This window comes from Arachis duranensis, chromosome 6 (genome assembly GCF_000817695.3).
Source record: "Arachis duranensis cultivar V14167 chromosome 6, aradu.V14167.gnm2.J7QH, whole genome shotgun sequence".
NCBI classification, from domain to species: domain Eukaryota; kingdom Viridiplantae; phylum Streptophyta; class Magnoliopsida; order Fabales; family Fabaceae; genus Arachis; species Arachis duranensis.
Genome location: NC_029777.3, coordinates 92,846,592 through 92,860,756, shown reverse-complemented (window position 1 = coordinate 92,860,756; position 14,165 = coordinate 92,846,592). Strand labels below are relative to the sequence as shown.

The window sequence follows — 14,165 nt, the reverse complement described above, 5'->3', positions numbered from 1 at the left end:
CATATTAACTTTAGTCGTAATCCAAGAAACCATGAAATAGTTTTGTACTTACTCTTCCTCCTATACTAAGTCAGATCCACTCCCTTCTACTATTGTATTAAGTATAAGATCCAACTAATTTGGACCTCACAGAAAAATGAATTGACTATACAAGAAAAGATTCGTACATATAACAAAATTGAACCAAAGTGATTACATGAAGGCTTAATAATAGAATAAGAATACCACTTCAGAACAAGAAGAACAAGTATATTCAGCAAAGATCAAGCCTCACGGGAACAAAATCCATTAAGTTGGCAGTAGCACGAGAGCTTTTCCAAAAGAGAAGAAAGTAAAATTAAAAATAATCAAAGAATTTTAACTCCAAAATGTAATTTTAATGCCGTGTAAAACTAGTTCAAAACATCAGACCAACATTTTTCTAGGATTGTTGATCATTACAGTGATATGTTTACAGATACCTCTAAGACCAACCAAATTTTAATAGATGAGACACCTATTGCACTGTTAAGAGCATTCCATTTCGAACCCACCAGAATCACAAAAGGAAGCACAACAAACTTCTGTAGTCAAAATTCCTATGTTGTGATCTCTAATCCCTATCCCCTACAATAAATCACCTTCTAGTATAAAATATTAAAGTCAATGAAATTATACATTCGGATTCCCTTCATGGATTTGGTATTCTAGCTTCTCTCTGATAGCTGCAGAATTTGTGCAGAAAAAAAATGAACTACTGTGGAAATATACAAAGCAGGCCACAGAAGGTAACTTCATCCCATATTCCATTTAGAAAATAGTTGGGCCAATGATCAGAAAGAACCTTAGTAGGGAGACACCATCTACACATCAGATTTTAAGGGATGTCTCACACACACAAGATCATCCAATCTATTGCCATCCATTTTATACAGAGACACCCCTTGCATCTGGATATAGTGATCCTGTGCTTCTTTCCTCAAACTCTTAAAAGGCATGACTTCCCATTTATTGTAATTTGATTTCTTCCTTACATCACTCATGTCCGGAGATCCTGATACGGGTCCCATTTTTTTGGGGTCCACATCACCCCACACCTTGCAACTGCCAAACTGCCCTAAGTCGCCAGCTTGATTGGATTGACTCAGCTTCAATTGTTTTGCTGCTGCATGTGCTTGGCTAATCATTTCTCTACTTGGCACATCTGACCAGTCTTGCTTCCGCATTGATCTCATGGGGGAATGAATCCTTATTAACTGAAAATGAAACCATGTGTCAAAACTTGAAAAAGGAAATGTTAATAATAGGATGTAGCCAAAATGAGCGCTAAGGCATATGTTAAGAGTATAAATAGAAACATTAGGTTTTTGATGAATTCAATGCATTGCAAACGTAAAAAATTTTATTTTTCAAAATTTTTTAGTCAAATGTTTCCTTCTGTGGTACTCTTAAATGTGTTCGTAAGACACATATTAGCAACACCCATAAAAATATACTAAGTAGATTTTATCCAAAGAAAAGACATACCCCAAGGCATTCAAGAAGTTGGTAGTATGCTCTACCCTGAAGTGGATTGTGTCCTTTCCTTGGAGCAGAAAAGTATCTTGTCCTGTAGATAAAGAAAATCACAAAAAAGAAAAGAAAAAAGACCCATTGGCATTGCAGACTTACATTAAATAAGGGGAAAAAAATAATAATAAGCAAAGTTTTGGGGTATCAATGGAGAAATCTATTCAAGAGCAGCACGTGTATGAATACTCTAGAAACTATCACAAAGACTAAAAAACATAAAATCCATATTGTCTAAACCAAACCAAAATCCAGATAGAGAAACCCACCATTCAGTGTATCCTGGATCAACAGTGAAACCATATATATCAACAATATCACACATGGAGAGTGCTAACTCAATGGATTTCATCCCAGTTCCTTTGGCACCTCGACGTAGTACAATCCCTTGGAATAGATAGACTGGATTTGGAATAGTCTGCCATAAAAAAAAGGGGGTCAAAAGAATGTTGATAAACTTGTTCCGATAATTGAGTTTCTGCTGTCTGTAGCAGGCTTATAGACCAAAAGCATTAAGTGAAGAACAGATTTTCACCTTTATAATGGCATTGATTTCTCTGTGCGTTAGACTTTTTATTATCAATATCTCGTCATCTGCAGAAGAGCAACAACTTTAATCCTCTGATCTTATACAACTCAAGAACTCACACATGCAAGGAGAAAAAGGGGATTAAAATATCAATAAGTGCACTGTAAGTTCCAGATTTCTGGCTCTTAGTTATTGAGAAACTGTCTCCCAGTTGATCCACAAAAACGTCTAAGTTAGACAGTTAGACCAACTGCTTAGGTGTAATGGCGTATTATATTAATAAATTAATTCTTGAACACAATTAAAAGAATCTAATATAACAGGCTTATCACAATATAATTTTTGTTATTTTTTAACTTATTTACGAACTACCTTTTGCTTGCTAATAATAGATTAATCTGTGTGTAGAATAATTTAAATAATAATGGAAAGTATAGTTTATATTAAAGGATTAGGCAACAAAAGATGAGGATAAGCAACATAGCACACAGAAATGACAAAGTAGCCATTTGTAAATCTAGGATTGTGAACAGATACCCATTTAACTAATATCACCTGACATTTAAAATACTAATTTCAATAAATGTTTGATATTTTTGTTAAAATAACTCATAAATAATAACTCACCAGATCCATTTAGAATAGGGACCATGTTACGAGCAGCACCCCTTACAACTAGACGGAAATCCCTCTTAAGACCAACATACTTGGCATATTTCTGCACAATTCAAAGACAGACAAAATAAGTGTTTGAAAAATTATTTTCCCCCTATGTAGTTCAGAGCCTTAATTAAAACAGTAAACAAATGAATTTGATGCTCTTAATCACTATTGCATCTTGTACTGTAATAGAAGAATAATTATTGAGCTTGCATTAGCTGGTGATCAGTCTCATTTATCCAAAGATAAAGGATCTGGATATCAAGACATGCAAAAGCTAAACTTTTGGTAAGAGACAATACTTACAAAAAAAAAACCACTAGAAGCTCTATTGATACGTGCTTCAAATGTTCGTAATATGAAGAGTATATTATTTAGAAGTTAATAGTTTATACTTTTAGAATGTTCAACTTAATTTGATGTATTTTAATTTTGTTTATTTAGTTACTAGATTGGGCTTTGTGTTTGTGAGCTTAAGGTTTTCCTTGTTTTAACCTAATAAGAGGTTATAAATACCTCATAAACTATTGTAATCGTAGTATTCAGTAATTAGAGGTTTGAAAACCCCCTTTTGGTTTTGTGATAAAACCATGATGTGAACAAGTGAGGTTGAGTGAGTCTCTTGTTGCATCGGAGAATTGGATAGAAGGTTGAGGAGTCCCTTCGATTCAATTCCCAAACTATGGCGTGGACAAGTTAGGTTGAGGAGTCTCTTTCTTGTTGCATCAAGAAATTGGCTAGAAAGTAGAGTGATTCTCTTTGTATTCAATTTCAATCTATCCATTTTATTTCTATTTCAATTTTAATGTATCTTCCTTATTCAATTTCAATTCATGTCTTGTTTATCCTTCTTTTTTTTCTTATCATCTATCCTATCACATAACGTCAGAATTGTAATTGATGAGTTGATAGAAGTATACCTCATTAACAGGGGCCTCATTATCACGGAAAACAGCATCATGGCTGTCAATTTCTTCACCAAACTCTGTCTTCAGAAGATCTCCAGAATTTCCAACAACAGCACAAGTACGAAACTGTCGTGGATGAAAAGGTGGTTTTGCTGGTAATAGTATATTGAGGTTCTCTTCGCAGAGAGTCTTATTGTAGCACTTTTTGGCCCCCCTATAAGAAGAAAACTGAAATTAGACTTGCTTCATAGCAAGATGCTTGCAGTGAATAAGCATAAATAATGAAATAGACATTTATAGTAGTCACAAACAAGAAGGAGAAGAAGATTAAGGTTCATACAATTGAGCAATTCTTTGTGGAGCATAATCTACCCAGCCATCAGGACGAACATCTAGATATTCTCGGGTTAGAATTGTGGTCATGTTACGGTACTGCCATACCTCAACATATCAGTACTAAGTACAGAATCACACTGAAAAGAAGCAACTTAAAACACAGTGATAAAAGAATGGTGGTTCACCTGTTCCCACAACAAGATCGACTCGCACACATCAAATTTGTACTCCAAAGGCTCAAAGTGTTTAAACTGTGCATTGTACTGCAAGAATCAAAACAGATTCAAAAATTAGTACTGTGCTATTGGTGGAAATTGAATCAAAGAAGAAGTATCAGAGCATAAAAGACATACCCAGGTGCTGTTGGTGCCTTCAGGATATTTAAGGATCAATTTACAGTGGTCAATAATTTGTGCAGTGAGTCCAAGCCCCTTTTTAGCCTGTTTTCAATTCCATAGCTCAACACTGGTTTCCATACTACTTAACAAGTCAAATTTCTAAACAAATATACCGGGCCGCACAAACAAGTAAATCCCAGAACTTTAGTTTCTCAAATCGACACAATTCATAACCATGAATACCAAAAATCGTTAGACACTAACAAATCATAATCATGTTATTCAAAAGAAACATATAAGTGTGTTTGGCCTGTCTTCAGTTAAGTTGATATACTTTCTTTAGTAACACAATTATCACATTGCTCGTTATTCTGTCAAGTCCATTCAAAGTTCAATGGAGAAAAAAAAATTACCTACAATATATCATTTCCACAATTAGCTATAGAAAACACAGCACAGACACAACTGAATTTCAAATCTAGTATAAACAAACCCATAGGACCACCGAAGGAAAAAATCCAAAATGAATAAAAAGACAGAAAAGAAAGAAAAGGAACGGATAGCTACCACACACTGCTGAACACTGGTCTGGAAGTTTGACAAGACACTAATTTGCTCTCTGTTGCGATCTGAAATAAGGGAACCTGGAAAAAGTGCAATTTGGAGGAAGCTCAGAATCACACGCAAGATTGGGAGCGCAATTTTGAATAATTTATTAATCAATGATTAGGGGAGTATGATTGTGATTAATTAATTACCTGAGAAGAAAGAGGATTGAATGGCAAAGAGGAGGAGAGAGAACAATGCAACGGCGCACACCAGATACAGAATCCTGGGTCTCCTGTTATTGCTCGCTGATGATGATAGCAGCTTGTGCTGCCTCATACTCAATCACGGAGAGAGAGAGAGAGAAAGAGTCGGTGGGGGTTAGATTCAGATCAAGGCTAATGAAGTTCGCGGAATGCAGCAGTATAAGTTGTGTTCCCAGAAACGACGACGTTTTTGTGGCTCTGAAAAACGTGAACACTGAAACAACGACCAAGCTTGCTTGAGGAGATCAGGAGATAAATGAAATGTGGAATGGAGTGTTACGCTGTTACAGGCTGTATGTACACTTGCCTTCCAGATATTGAATAGAATATTACACAGTACACTAGCTTGCCACTACTATTTGTATTTTGCTAACGTGATCTTATAATTTCTTTTTGAGGAATCAATTAAGTTTAAGCTGGGATGGCTTTGTAATATGATTCGTTTTAAAGAATTTAATTATAATGCATTGCCTATTTAAAGTTTTGCAAATGAGAACATTTGATCCACTAATAAATATGAGATTGTTTTGCACTAACATTACACAATATTAATCTCATTTTTGAATTAACATATAATTATGTTTTCTAACAAATAATCCTACTGCAAACTGTAAGCTCTTAGCTTAAGTTGGTTTACATTCTTGTACCTTTATAACTAAAATTCGCCTGTTTACGAAGTTGCAATTATTTAAACTACTCCCATTATAATCAAGCAAGATGTACATGTTAAAATGTATTTTTATTCTAAGGATGAAGACCAACTCAGGCCCGGAGGATTTTATGATACCTTTTGTTTGATGTCAAAATTTTGTCTAAATTACTTTTTATAATAACTTTAAAATATTTAAAATATTTTAACTTTTGTACTTCTAAATTTAAAATTAATTATTTAACCTATTTTAATAATTAGACAATATTTTTTAAGCACTATAGCAAACACCTTATATAGATATGTGCAACCCATATGATACATCATACATGACTTAAAAGAATACGAATATGTAAAAATGACTGAACACGGAATATTCAGGGGTGTGTGGCGTATCCACTTTTCACGAAGTAATTCCATTGATACAACGCAAAACACCCCTTCCGTGCAGTGATTCAGAAGTCACATGCCTCAGCAGCGAAGAATCCATTTCATTTTGGTTTTCAACCAAGAAAGAAAATTCTCATGCCAAACCCTTCAAGCTTCTAAACTTTGAAAGCCCTATCGGGATTATTTTGACCCCAGCCACGAGCATATGGCCTCCCAGAGACGACTCCTTCGCAACAAACACAAACCAAGTAACAAGTTTTGCAAATGTGGCCCTTGTACAATGTGTTGTTCCGACCATAAGCCATTACATAAAACATTGGATAAACCAAAAAGACAGTCAACTATCTCAAAGTGTACTTAAAACCGTCGTGTCTTGGTTGTTTATGAGATCATTTATTCTCTCTCTCCACACGTCTATACCTATCTACAAGAAATCAAGCGCATAAAATACATGTCATCCATAAGATTGTAGATAACTACACTGAAATTGTCTAGATGGAGTCGCAAATTTCACTTCGGGCTTCACGGGATGAAATTGGAGCCTTCTAACATACAATCTTATAGAGTATCAGTAACGCCTGCCACCAGATGTCGATAGGAGAACTCGATTTTGCTTTTTCCGCTTCTTCCCAAAGTCATTTGTGTTTGATGCATTCATGTTTACATTTGATTCGGCTCTGGATGTAACATTGGAATATGATGGTGTCTCCACATTTCTTGGACCTACAGGATCAAATTGTTTTAGAACATAAACATGCTTGAGGCCCTCATAGCAGGGTGCTCATTCTTCAGCAATTGCATGAGTGCATGACATTTTGGTGAGCAGAAAAATATCAAATTTACATAATCTCACTATACCTGTTGTGCCAGTAGGACTAGTGACCGTATTGTTATTATGGGTACTGCTGGTTTCTTGGATTTGTAAGGATGGAGAATCATGAGCAGCGGCGAATCCAAGCCGGGTAACATTTGAGAATGTTTTTCTTTCCCCAACAACTGGAGGACTTGATGACATAGCTGAATTTCCCAAGGCTAAAATAAAAAGGAAAACATTAAAATTATACACCCCATAAGAGATGATAATGTGCAATTGAAAAGCCAAATCAAATGCAGATTATGCAGAACACTTTAAAATGCCATAAAGTCCAAGTGCAAGTATGGAAGTCATGTACCACTAATTTGATCTTCTAACAGCCAAAAAGAATGTTACCTTCAAAGTCATCCATAGAAAATGTTGGAGTGTCATCATACGAAGCAAGTTTATAACTTGGAATGGGAAAAGAATAAGCGGCAGCAGCTTCCGCCTTGAATTTTTCCTTTTGCTCCTAGAATAATAACATAACATGACTTCAATTCTTCAAAGGCAGGTGATTGCAGAAGTTTTAGCCACAAAAAAAAAAAAAAAAAAATTACCAAAGGTTTCATTAAAACAATTTGCCCCACTGGCACAGATCAACAGAATGGCAGACAAACAAGAGGAGACAAGACAAATCAAGAAAATATGACATCCATAAAAATTTGGGAGAAATTTCACAGAATAACAACAATTTCACAGAGCCACGTCAAGTTCTTATACACAAGCATTAAGGGTGAGAGAACTAAGAAGTAAGTCAGAGCAGCGAGAGTCTGATTGCCTTTTTGAAATCTACAAATGTAATATTCAAGGATACAACTAAATACCTTCTTTGCGAGTTGTTTCCTCTGGTGTGCACGCTTCTTTATTTCATCCATAAATGGGGCCAGTGCTTCAGGAGGCAACATCTCACTCAAATCAATTTCACACAGCTGAAAAATTAGCAAATACCTATTATAAATTATAACAGAATCTTCGAATTAAATAATTTTCTTTTAAAGGGCACCTGAAAAGTTGTTGTCAACGGAAAATGACTTAAGAATTTATATCGCCTCCTCATGGCCTCGGACTGGGTAACCGTTTCCATTTGCAGAATCTTTCCCGTTATTCTGCAATCAGTAGACTCTGGTCAAAAGGCCATTAGAGGAAGCCGAAACTATAGATATTAACATGTACTAATATCAACTATCATGTAGTACTACTTAAAATATTAACATTCCAACTGAAACTAAAACATACTAATATGACATTTACTGAAAATTCAATCTTTGACAAAGGAAAATGGCATTAGTTAGTCCACCTAATCAACCCAGCAAACAACACAAGGCTATGCAGTGTTTGCTGCAACTTCTGACTTCTCATGATAGGTGCATTCCGCCAATTATGTACTTGATTTTGTTTCTTTGAGCCAAAATTACAACCCAAACATACTTTGATTTAAGTACCACTATCTTAGCCTACAATTAAGGATTAATTCTGTAGATGTTAATAGATATTTATTATCATGAAATAAGTATGGTAAAACCTTACTAGTTTGTGTGAGATGCATCTTCTATAGCACCAAACCTTATTTTTTATGTGCATTGAATTTACAGATTTAAAAGCTTTGTTTTGTGGTGTATACATGTTTATGAACCCAAAATTGAAGTTTAGAATAAATCAATTTCCATCTCCATAAACTTTAAAAAGTTCCACAATATGACAATTGCATTTGAATTATCACGCAAACCAAGAAGCACTTCTTGTTCAAACCTGTGTGGAAGCATGTCATAACTCCCATAATGATGAAGTAAACATTTCGTGTTCAGTGGATGGAGAATTATATGCTGGCCATCCACAGCCTGAAATAGATATGAAAATGGTAACAACCAAATTTCATCATTAGATGGGTAATAAATAGGAAGTTGTTAAGCATAAGGCATTTGTAAATTGCTCAATAAAAGCAAAAGAAACAATTCCTCATCTCAATACAATTCTTCTAAATTTGTCCAATTGTCAGGAATGATGAGAGGGTTTTAGAATGAGTTAGTATAAACAATTTGGCACTAACAGTTGACCAAAGTTCAATTATTCAAAAGCACAAAGTTGCAAGGGAGGGCACCAAACCTATCGGCGATTCAGATCTTAATGTGAAAAGATTATGCATTCTTACAATACCATATAAAAAGTAATAATGGAGTCATGAAGCATTGCCTTATCTTTTTAAAGTATAAGAGTCATTTAAAAAAAAAAAAACAAAACAAAGCAAAAAGAGAAACAAAAAACAAAAAAAACCAAGCAATTTCGCAGGCAATAATAGTATTCTGTCCACAGATCTCAACAAAACAACTACTCTCCACAGTGACATGATGAAAATAGATCAATCATTCAAGGAAAAGAAAATCAATATAGCTTTGGTACCAACAAACAACATTAATTGGCCGGCCATAAATGATCTTTGCCTTCATTTTTCCTTTGACATTTTGTCGTGTCTTGAACTATTGCCAGCCCACAAAAATAAGTCACTTCTTAACTAAACATTGTCTAACAATATTTGGCATTTGATTAGATTCAGAATGTTTATATACTTTTTGTCCTAACTACAGTACACCAAATATGTGCACTAAGCATTTAATCGAAGGTAAGAGAAAAGAAAATTTTCAAGGTAATAATTTAGCCTAAACAGTTCCAATATTTTTGAAGTTAGTGATTTCTTATTATGTGTACTTTTTGTGAAAAGTGAAATGGAAGGAGTACAGTCTTATGCAGAAGCTTGCTGTTGAAACTCATGCCGATCAATAGATTGCTACGTTATTAATGCATCCAAGAAAAGCCCAATAGATTGTCACCAAAGCTATTTTATTAAAGCAACCCAAGTGATGTTATCATACTTTTTTCGCATTGACTAAAGCATTACTTGCAGTTTGTTTTCATTTTCGCCAATAAGTTAGGGTTTGCCGCCTTTGAAAATGTGGTATCCAGACCAGCGAACTAAATTTGTAGAATTTAACCTTTGCATTGTTTATCTATCTATGCACAGCTCACTACGTCACAAGACATCAGAGGTAGATAGGGAACTGGTTAAGAATTTAAGCTAATAATATTGCCATTGCTATTATAGTAACCCTAATTTAATTAATTTCTCATATATAATTTAGCATATTAGTTTTATACTACAGCTTCAGGTTAGAAGACTGATCTAAGAGAATAAACTGATTATCTCCCACATTTAGTGTTCATCCTCCAAAGGAAAGGGTTACACAGAAACATCATTGATCTATGTACCTCTTCTATTAGTGCTTTAAGAATAATCAGTCAATGACATAATATCAGAGCCTCCATAGAAAAATGATATAGATTTTGATCCTTCTTATCCTATGTTAGAGACTTGGGAGGTTTGATGACGTATTTAAGGAGAACGGTTATTCCCCTTAATAGCCAGCTTTTAAGGTGTGGTTTCTCACTTTCCTTAGGTACTTAACAATAGTATCAGAGCTAAGTTGTCATCGGTACAGAAAGGGCTACCTATAGGCTGATAAGGTGGATACCTGATACTAATAAACGACTGTGGAATGGCTAATCACCTATAGGCTGATACGGTGAATACCTGATACTAATAAACGACTGTGGAATGGCTACCACTAGATTGGCGTTGATAGAGTGAGGCTGTTGTGGACATCAGCTCTCTAAGGTCGATGTACTGTTAGGGACTCGGGAGTATTATGGGGTGCCCAAAATCCCATGTCGACTAGTATGGGATACTTGATGTTGTATTCAAGGAAAGTGATCCTTCCCCTTAATATCTAGCTTTTAAGTTATGGTTTCCACTTTCTTCCAGTACTTAACATCCTATTGTACATAGAGTGTATTAGAAATATAAAACCATTCACGAGTTACCAACAGCCTAACCTTTGCGGAGAGATGGTCCATGACAATTATAATGTACTCTCAACCTGACAACCCCAAACCCCAGCCCAAATTGTTTTAGATTAATTAGATTTTAGAACTAAAGCACACATTTTCTCTCTATCTAAAATAAAGCTATAATTTTGACATTCGTTGCTGCCAACATGCAACATGATCCTTTCAACATATTTGTCAATTTTGTCTTCCCTCTCACACCTTCAATTACACTCTATCCTCTCTACAACTTTAAAATACATCCAAAATGTAGAAAACTATAATATAACTAAAGCTTCCTTCCATCTATGCAAACCCTTTAAAAACCTAAACTTATCCTATGCCAAACCCTGCATAAACTAAACACACTAGTAGTCTAAACATATCTTACCTATATCTTACAAATACGATCATGCCAAACTGCTCAACAGAATCAGTATACAATTCTTATGGTGAAACACTTGTTACTTCAATTAGAAAAACGTGAAGAAAACTAAATAGGGGGTAATACAGAGACAAGCATGAAGTTGTCATCAAACCTGAAAGAAATTGTAAGAATCACTTTCCTTCGTCTCTCCAATTCCATTTGAATGCCTTTGAACACCATTCTTCTCCTCATATGATGAGGATGGATTGATTTCTTGTTCTATCAATTTCTCTCCATCCAAAGTTTGATGTGGACAGGCTTCAGCAGTTGACTTATCCAATATTATTCCCTTACTTTGGTCCTGGAAATCTACAGTGGAAATCCTTGATCCATTAGAATGGGTTTCACCATCAGCATCCACAGCATTTGCAGCTGTCAATTGTATCTGATGTTCAGAATCAATAAGCCTTGAAGAAATGTCAGAAGCCCTATGTTCATTCCAATATTTCTTCCTTTGTTTTAGTTGTTGCATTGCAGCACAAACATATGGAAGCTTCTCCAGGTCATCGACAAGCCCTGAATCAGCTCTGGCCAGCCAGCCATCTAGATCTGATATTGCGTGTCTAACAGAGAGATCTACATCTGATGTGAGTGTGAACTTGGAAAACGGATCACATAAATCTCCATTGCTACTTGATGCAATATCTGTCTCTTGTTTATTTTTATGAGATAAAGTAAATGAATCCTTTTTTCGTGTTAAAAATGTGAACTCAATATTATCCCCTACTTGATATTGTTTGACATTTGTTATGTGGACAGTATACAAATCCTTGACAGATATCATCACAAAGCATAAAGGACACCTTTTCCAGCAATCACCTTTGTGATCCTCTTCACCCAGCATCAAGTACTGTAGTATACATGGGAAACAAAAAATATGCCCGCATGAGGTTATCTGGGGACACAGAGGATACTCCAAACAAATTGGGCACTGAACTGGGAAGGGGGTTGAATATGTCACACATATAATATCCTCCCACTGCAACATTTTATCTGGATCCATCGACTGGGGAGAATAATTTCCTGTATCTAGGACCATGAATCTGTAATTTGCCTGCAGAAACAAATCCTTGTTGTATGGCCTTCTCTTCCGTTGCCTTCTTGGAAGAGGAGGTGGAGGCCCTCTTGGTTGAGAACGGGATATTGGATCATACTGAAAATTCAGCAAGTAATTGCCATTCACCATCTGAGATCTCCTTCCCAGTGGAGGGGAACTTCCAGGATAATTTGCAGACACAGGATTCTGTTGATGTCTATNNCCACCTGCTCGTTTTCCAGCGTGACTCCTAGAATGTATTCCAGAGTTTTGTGAAGGTGAAGAAGAACTTATACCACTTGCAGACACCGACTCCATCACCTACTAGCAAAAAAGATCAACAGTAACCTACCATATACACAAACACTATATAATTCTACAATTCGGACACTTTAGTTACGAGAAAACAACAAGAACAGGATAAGTCCTTTAAAATACACCCCAAACACAGTCCTAGTCCATATTAGATACTAAACAGAGATGCAGTCATTGAGAGGTCAAGACAGTGGACGGGCAACCGCACTCCAAAAAGGAAAATCAAAATACCTTTTCGGAAGGTCCACGAGAATCTTCTGTAGCTTGAGTTGATGAACCTGCCATATACAACCACAAAGAGAATCAACTGATGAACAAGCAGCACCAAAACAAACAGAGAAAATCAAACATCCTCAATTCGACCGCACTAAGGATTAGTTTGGTAAAGTTTTTACTTTTAAAAATAATTTATAAAAACTAGCTTTTAAAAGATAGCTTTTTTTTTAAAATGTAAACTTTGTATTTGGTAAATCAAATTAAAAATAATTTTTAATAAACACAAGTAACAACAATTACTTTTGATAAAATAGCTTTTTAAAATTTAAAAATACTATAAAAGCCATAAATTTAAACGTTAAATTTTAAAATTAGTTAATATATAAAATTATATTAGACTTTAAAATTTTGAAAAATACAAACTAACTTGAAAACTCCACCTTAGTTGCTTTATTCCGACTTTTTAAAAAATTTTTTTATTGACGAAACACAAAATGGGGAACTTATACACCTCTTCTAAAACTTTACCAAACCAAAGCCTAAGCCACGCAACCACAAACCACCCAAAAAATTAACCTCGAAAGATACATTAATAAGTTGATAGTCCTTATCTTTTTCCCCTCTCATATTCTCATTTTTTACCTAAACAGTAAAACCTGAATTACCGAAAACAATCCTCACCGACCAAAACACAGCCACAATTTCACGACGAAGTACAAATCGAAGACACAGAAATTAAAGGAAAGAAGATGCAAAAATCCAAACCTGGATGGTGGCAGGGAGATTGGGGATCAGAGATTCGAAGGGATCCGAAAGAAGCATCGATGTTGCTGTCGAAGTTGTTGAATTGCGAAGAGAGAGAGGAAATTGAGGAAGAGGGAAGAGAATTCGGGAATCCATATTGGGAATTAGGGTTTGAAGTTGAAGGAGATGAAGAAGACGATGGTGCTGGCTGGGCTTGTGAGGGCAAGATGGACATGAAAAAAAGGGAGAGAGGGGGAGGGGCGGTTTGTTTTGGAGAAGGGTCGTGATTTTCGTCGTTGGGAAAGGCTTCTATTCTAATTTTACCAACGCTCAGAATGAACAAAGCATTTTTTGTTATTATTTGTTGGCGCTTTCTCGCTTCCCTGGGTGGGGCTGGGTGCCGCATCTTCACCGAATATTGGTTCTACCGCCACACTCCAATTACCATCTTGCCACCGTTTTTTGAAAAAAAAAAAGAAATAAAAAAAATAAAAATCTTTATTTTTATAATAATACAATAAAATG

At 35.4% G+C, this 14,165-nt stretch overlaps 2 protein-coding genes across 2 annotated transcripts; both read right to left on the bottom strand.

Moving 5' to 3' along the window:
• Positions 1 to 320: 320 nt before the first annotated feature.
• Positions 321 to 5,485, bottom strand: LOC107494650 (sialyltransferase-like protein 1). The gene is made up of 11 exons (XM_016115690.3): positions 5,078 to 5,485; positions 4,887 to 4,963; positions 4,335 to 4,421; positions 4,167 to 4,244; positions 3,986 to 4,077; positions 3,658 to 3,859; positions 2,705 to 2,795; positions 2,084 to 2,142; positions 1,818 to 1,966; positions 1,507 to 1,588; positions 321 to 1,235 (listed from the first exon to the last, which is right to left on the bottom strand). The coding sequence occupies exons 1-11, from the start codon at positions 5,202 to 5,204 to the stop codon at positions 843 to 845; spliced, it is 1,437 nt and encodes a 478-aa protein (XP_015971176.1). The 5' UTR covers positions 5,205 to 5,485; the 3' UTR covers positions 321 to 842.
• A 941-nt stretch (positions 5,486 to 6,426) lies between these two features.
• On the bottom strand, positions 6,427 to 14,063 carry LOC107494651 (uncharacterized). The gene is made up of 9 exons (XM_016115691.3): positions 13,662 to 14,063; positions 12,912 to 12,958; positions 11,442 to 12,686; positions 8,776 to 8,864; positions 8,030 to 8,132; positions 7,851 to 7,955; positions 7,381 to 7,495; positions 7,029 to 7,202; positions 6,427 to 6,893 (listed from the first exon to the last, which is right to left on the bottom strand). Exons 1-9 carry the CDS (start codon positions 14,044 to 14,046, stop codon positions 6,739 to 6,741), a joined length of 2,418 nt encoding a protein of 805 aa, XP_015971177.2. The 5' UTR covers positions 14,047 to 14,063; the 3' UTR covers positions 6,427 to 6,738.
• Between the last annotated feature and the right edge of the window lie 102 nt (positions 14,064 to 14,165).

What these genes read in the sequence shown, in the direction of transcription:
- LOC107494650 (XM_016115690.3), bottom strand. Translation starts at nt 5,204, where the DNA reads ATGAGGCAGCACAAGCTGCTATCATCATCAGCGAGCAATAACAGGAGA. An exon ending in ATGAGGCCCCTGTTAATGAG is followed by an intron (nt 2,796 to 3,657) that starts GTATACTTCTAT and finishes TGAATTGTGCAG; the next exon opens with AAATATGCCAAGTATGTTGG. An exon ending in AACTTCTTGAATGCCTTGGG is followed by an intron (nt 1,236 to 1,506) that starts GTATGTCTTTTC and finishes TTTCATTTTCAG; the next exon opens with TTAATAAGGATTCATTCCCC.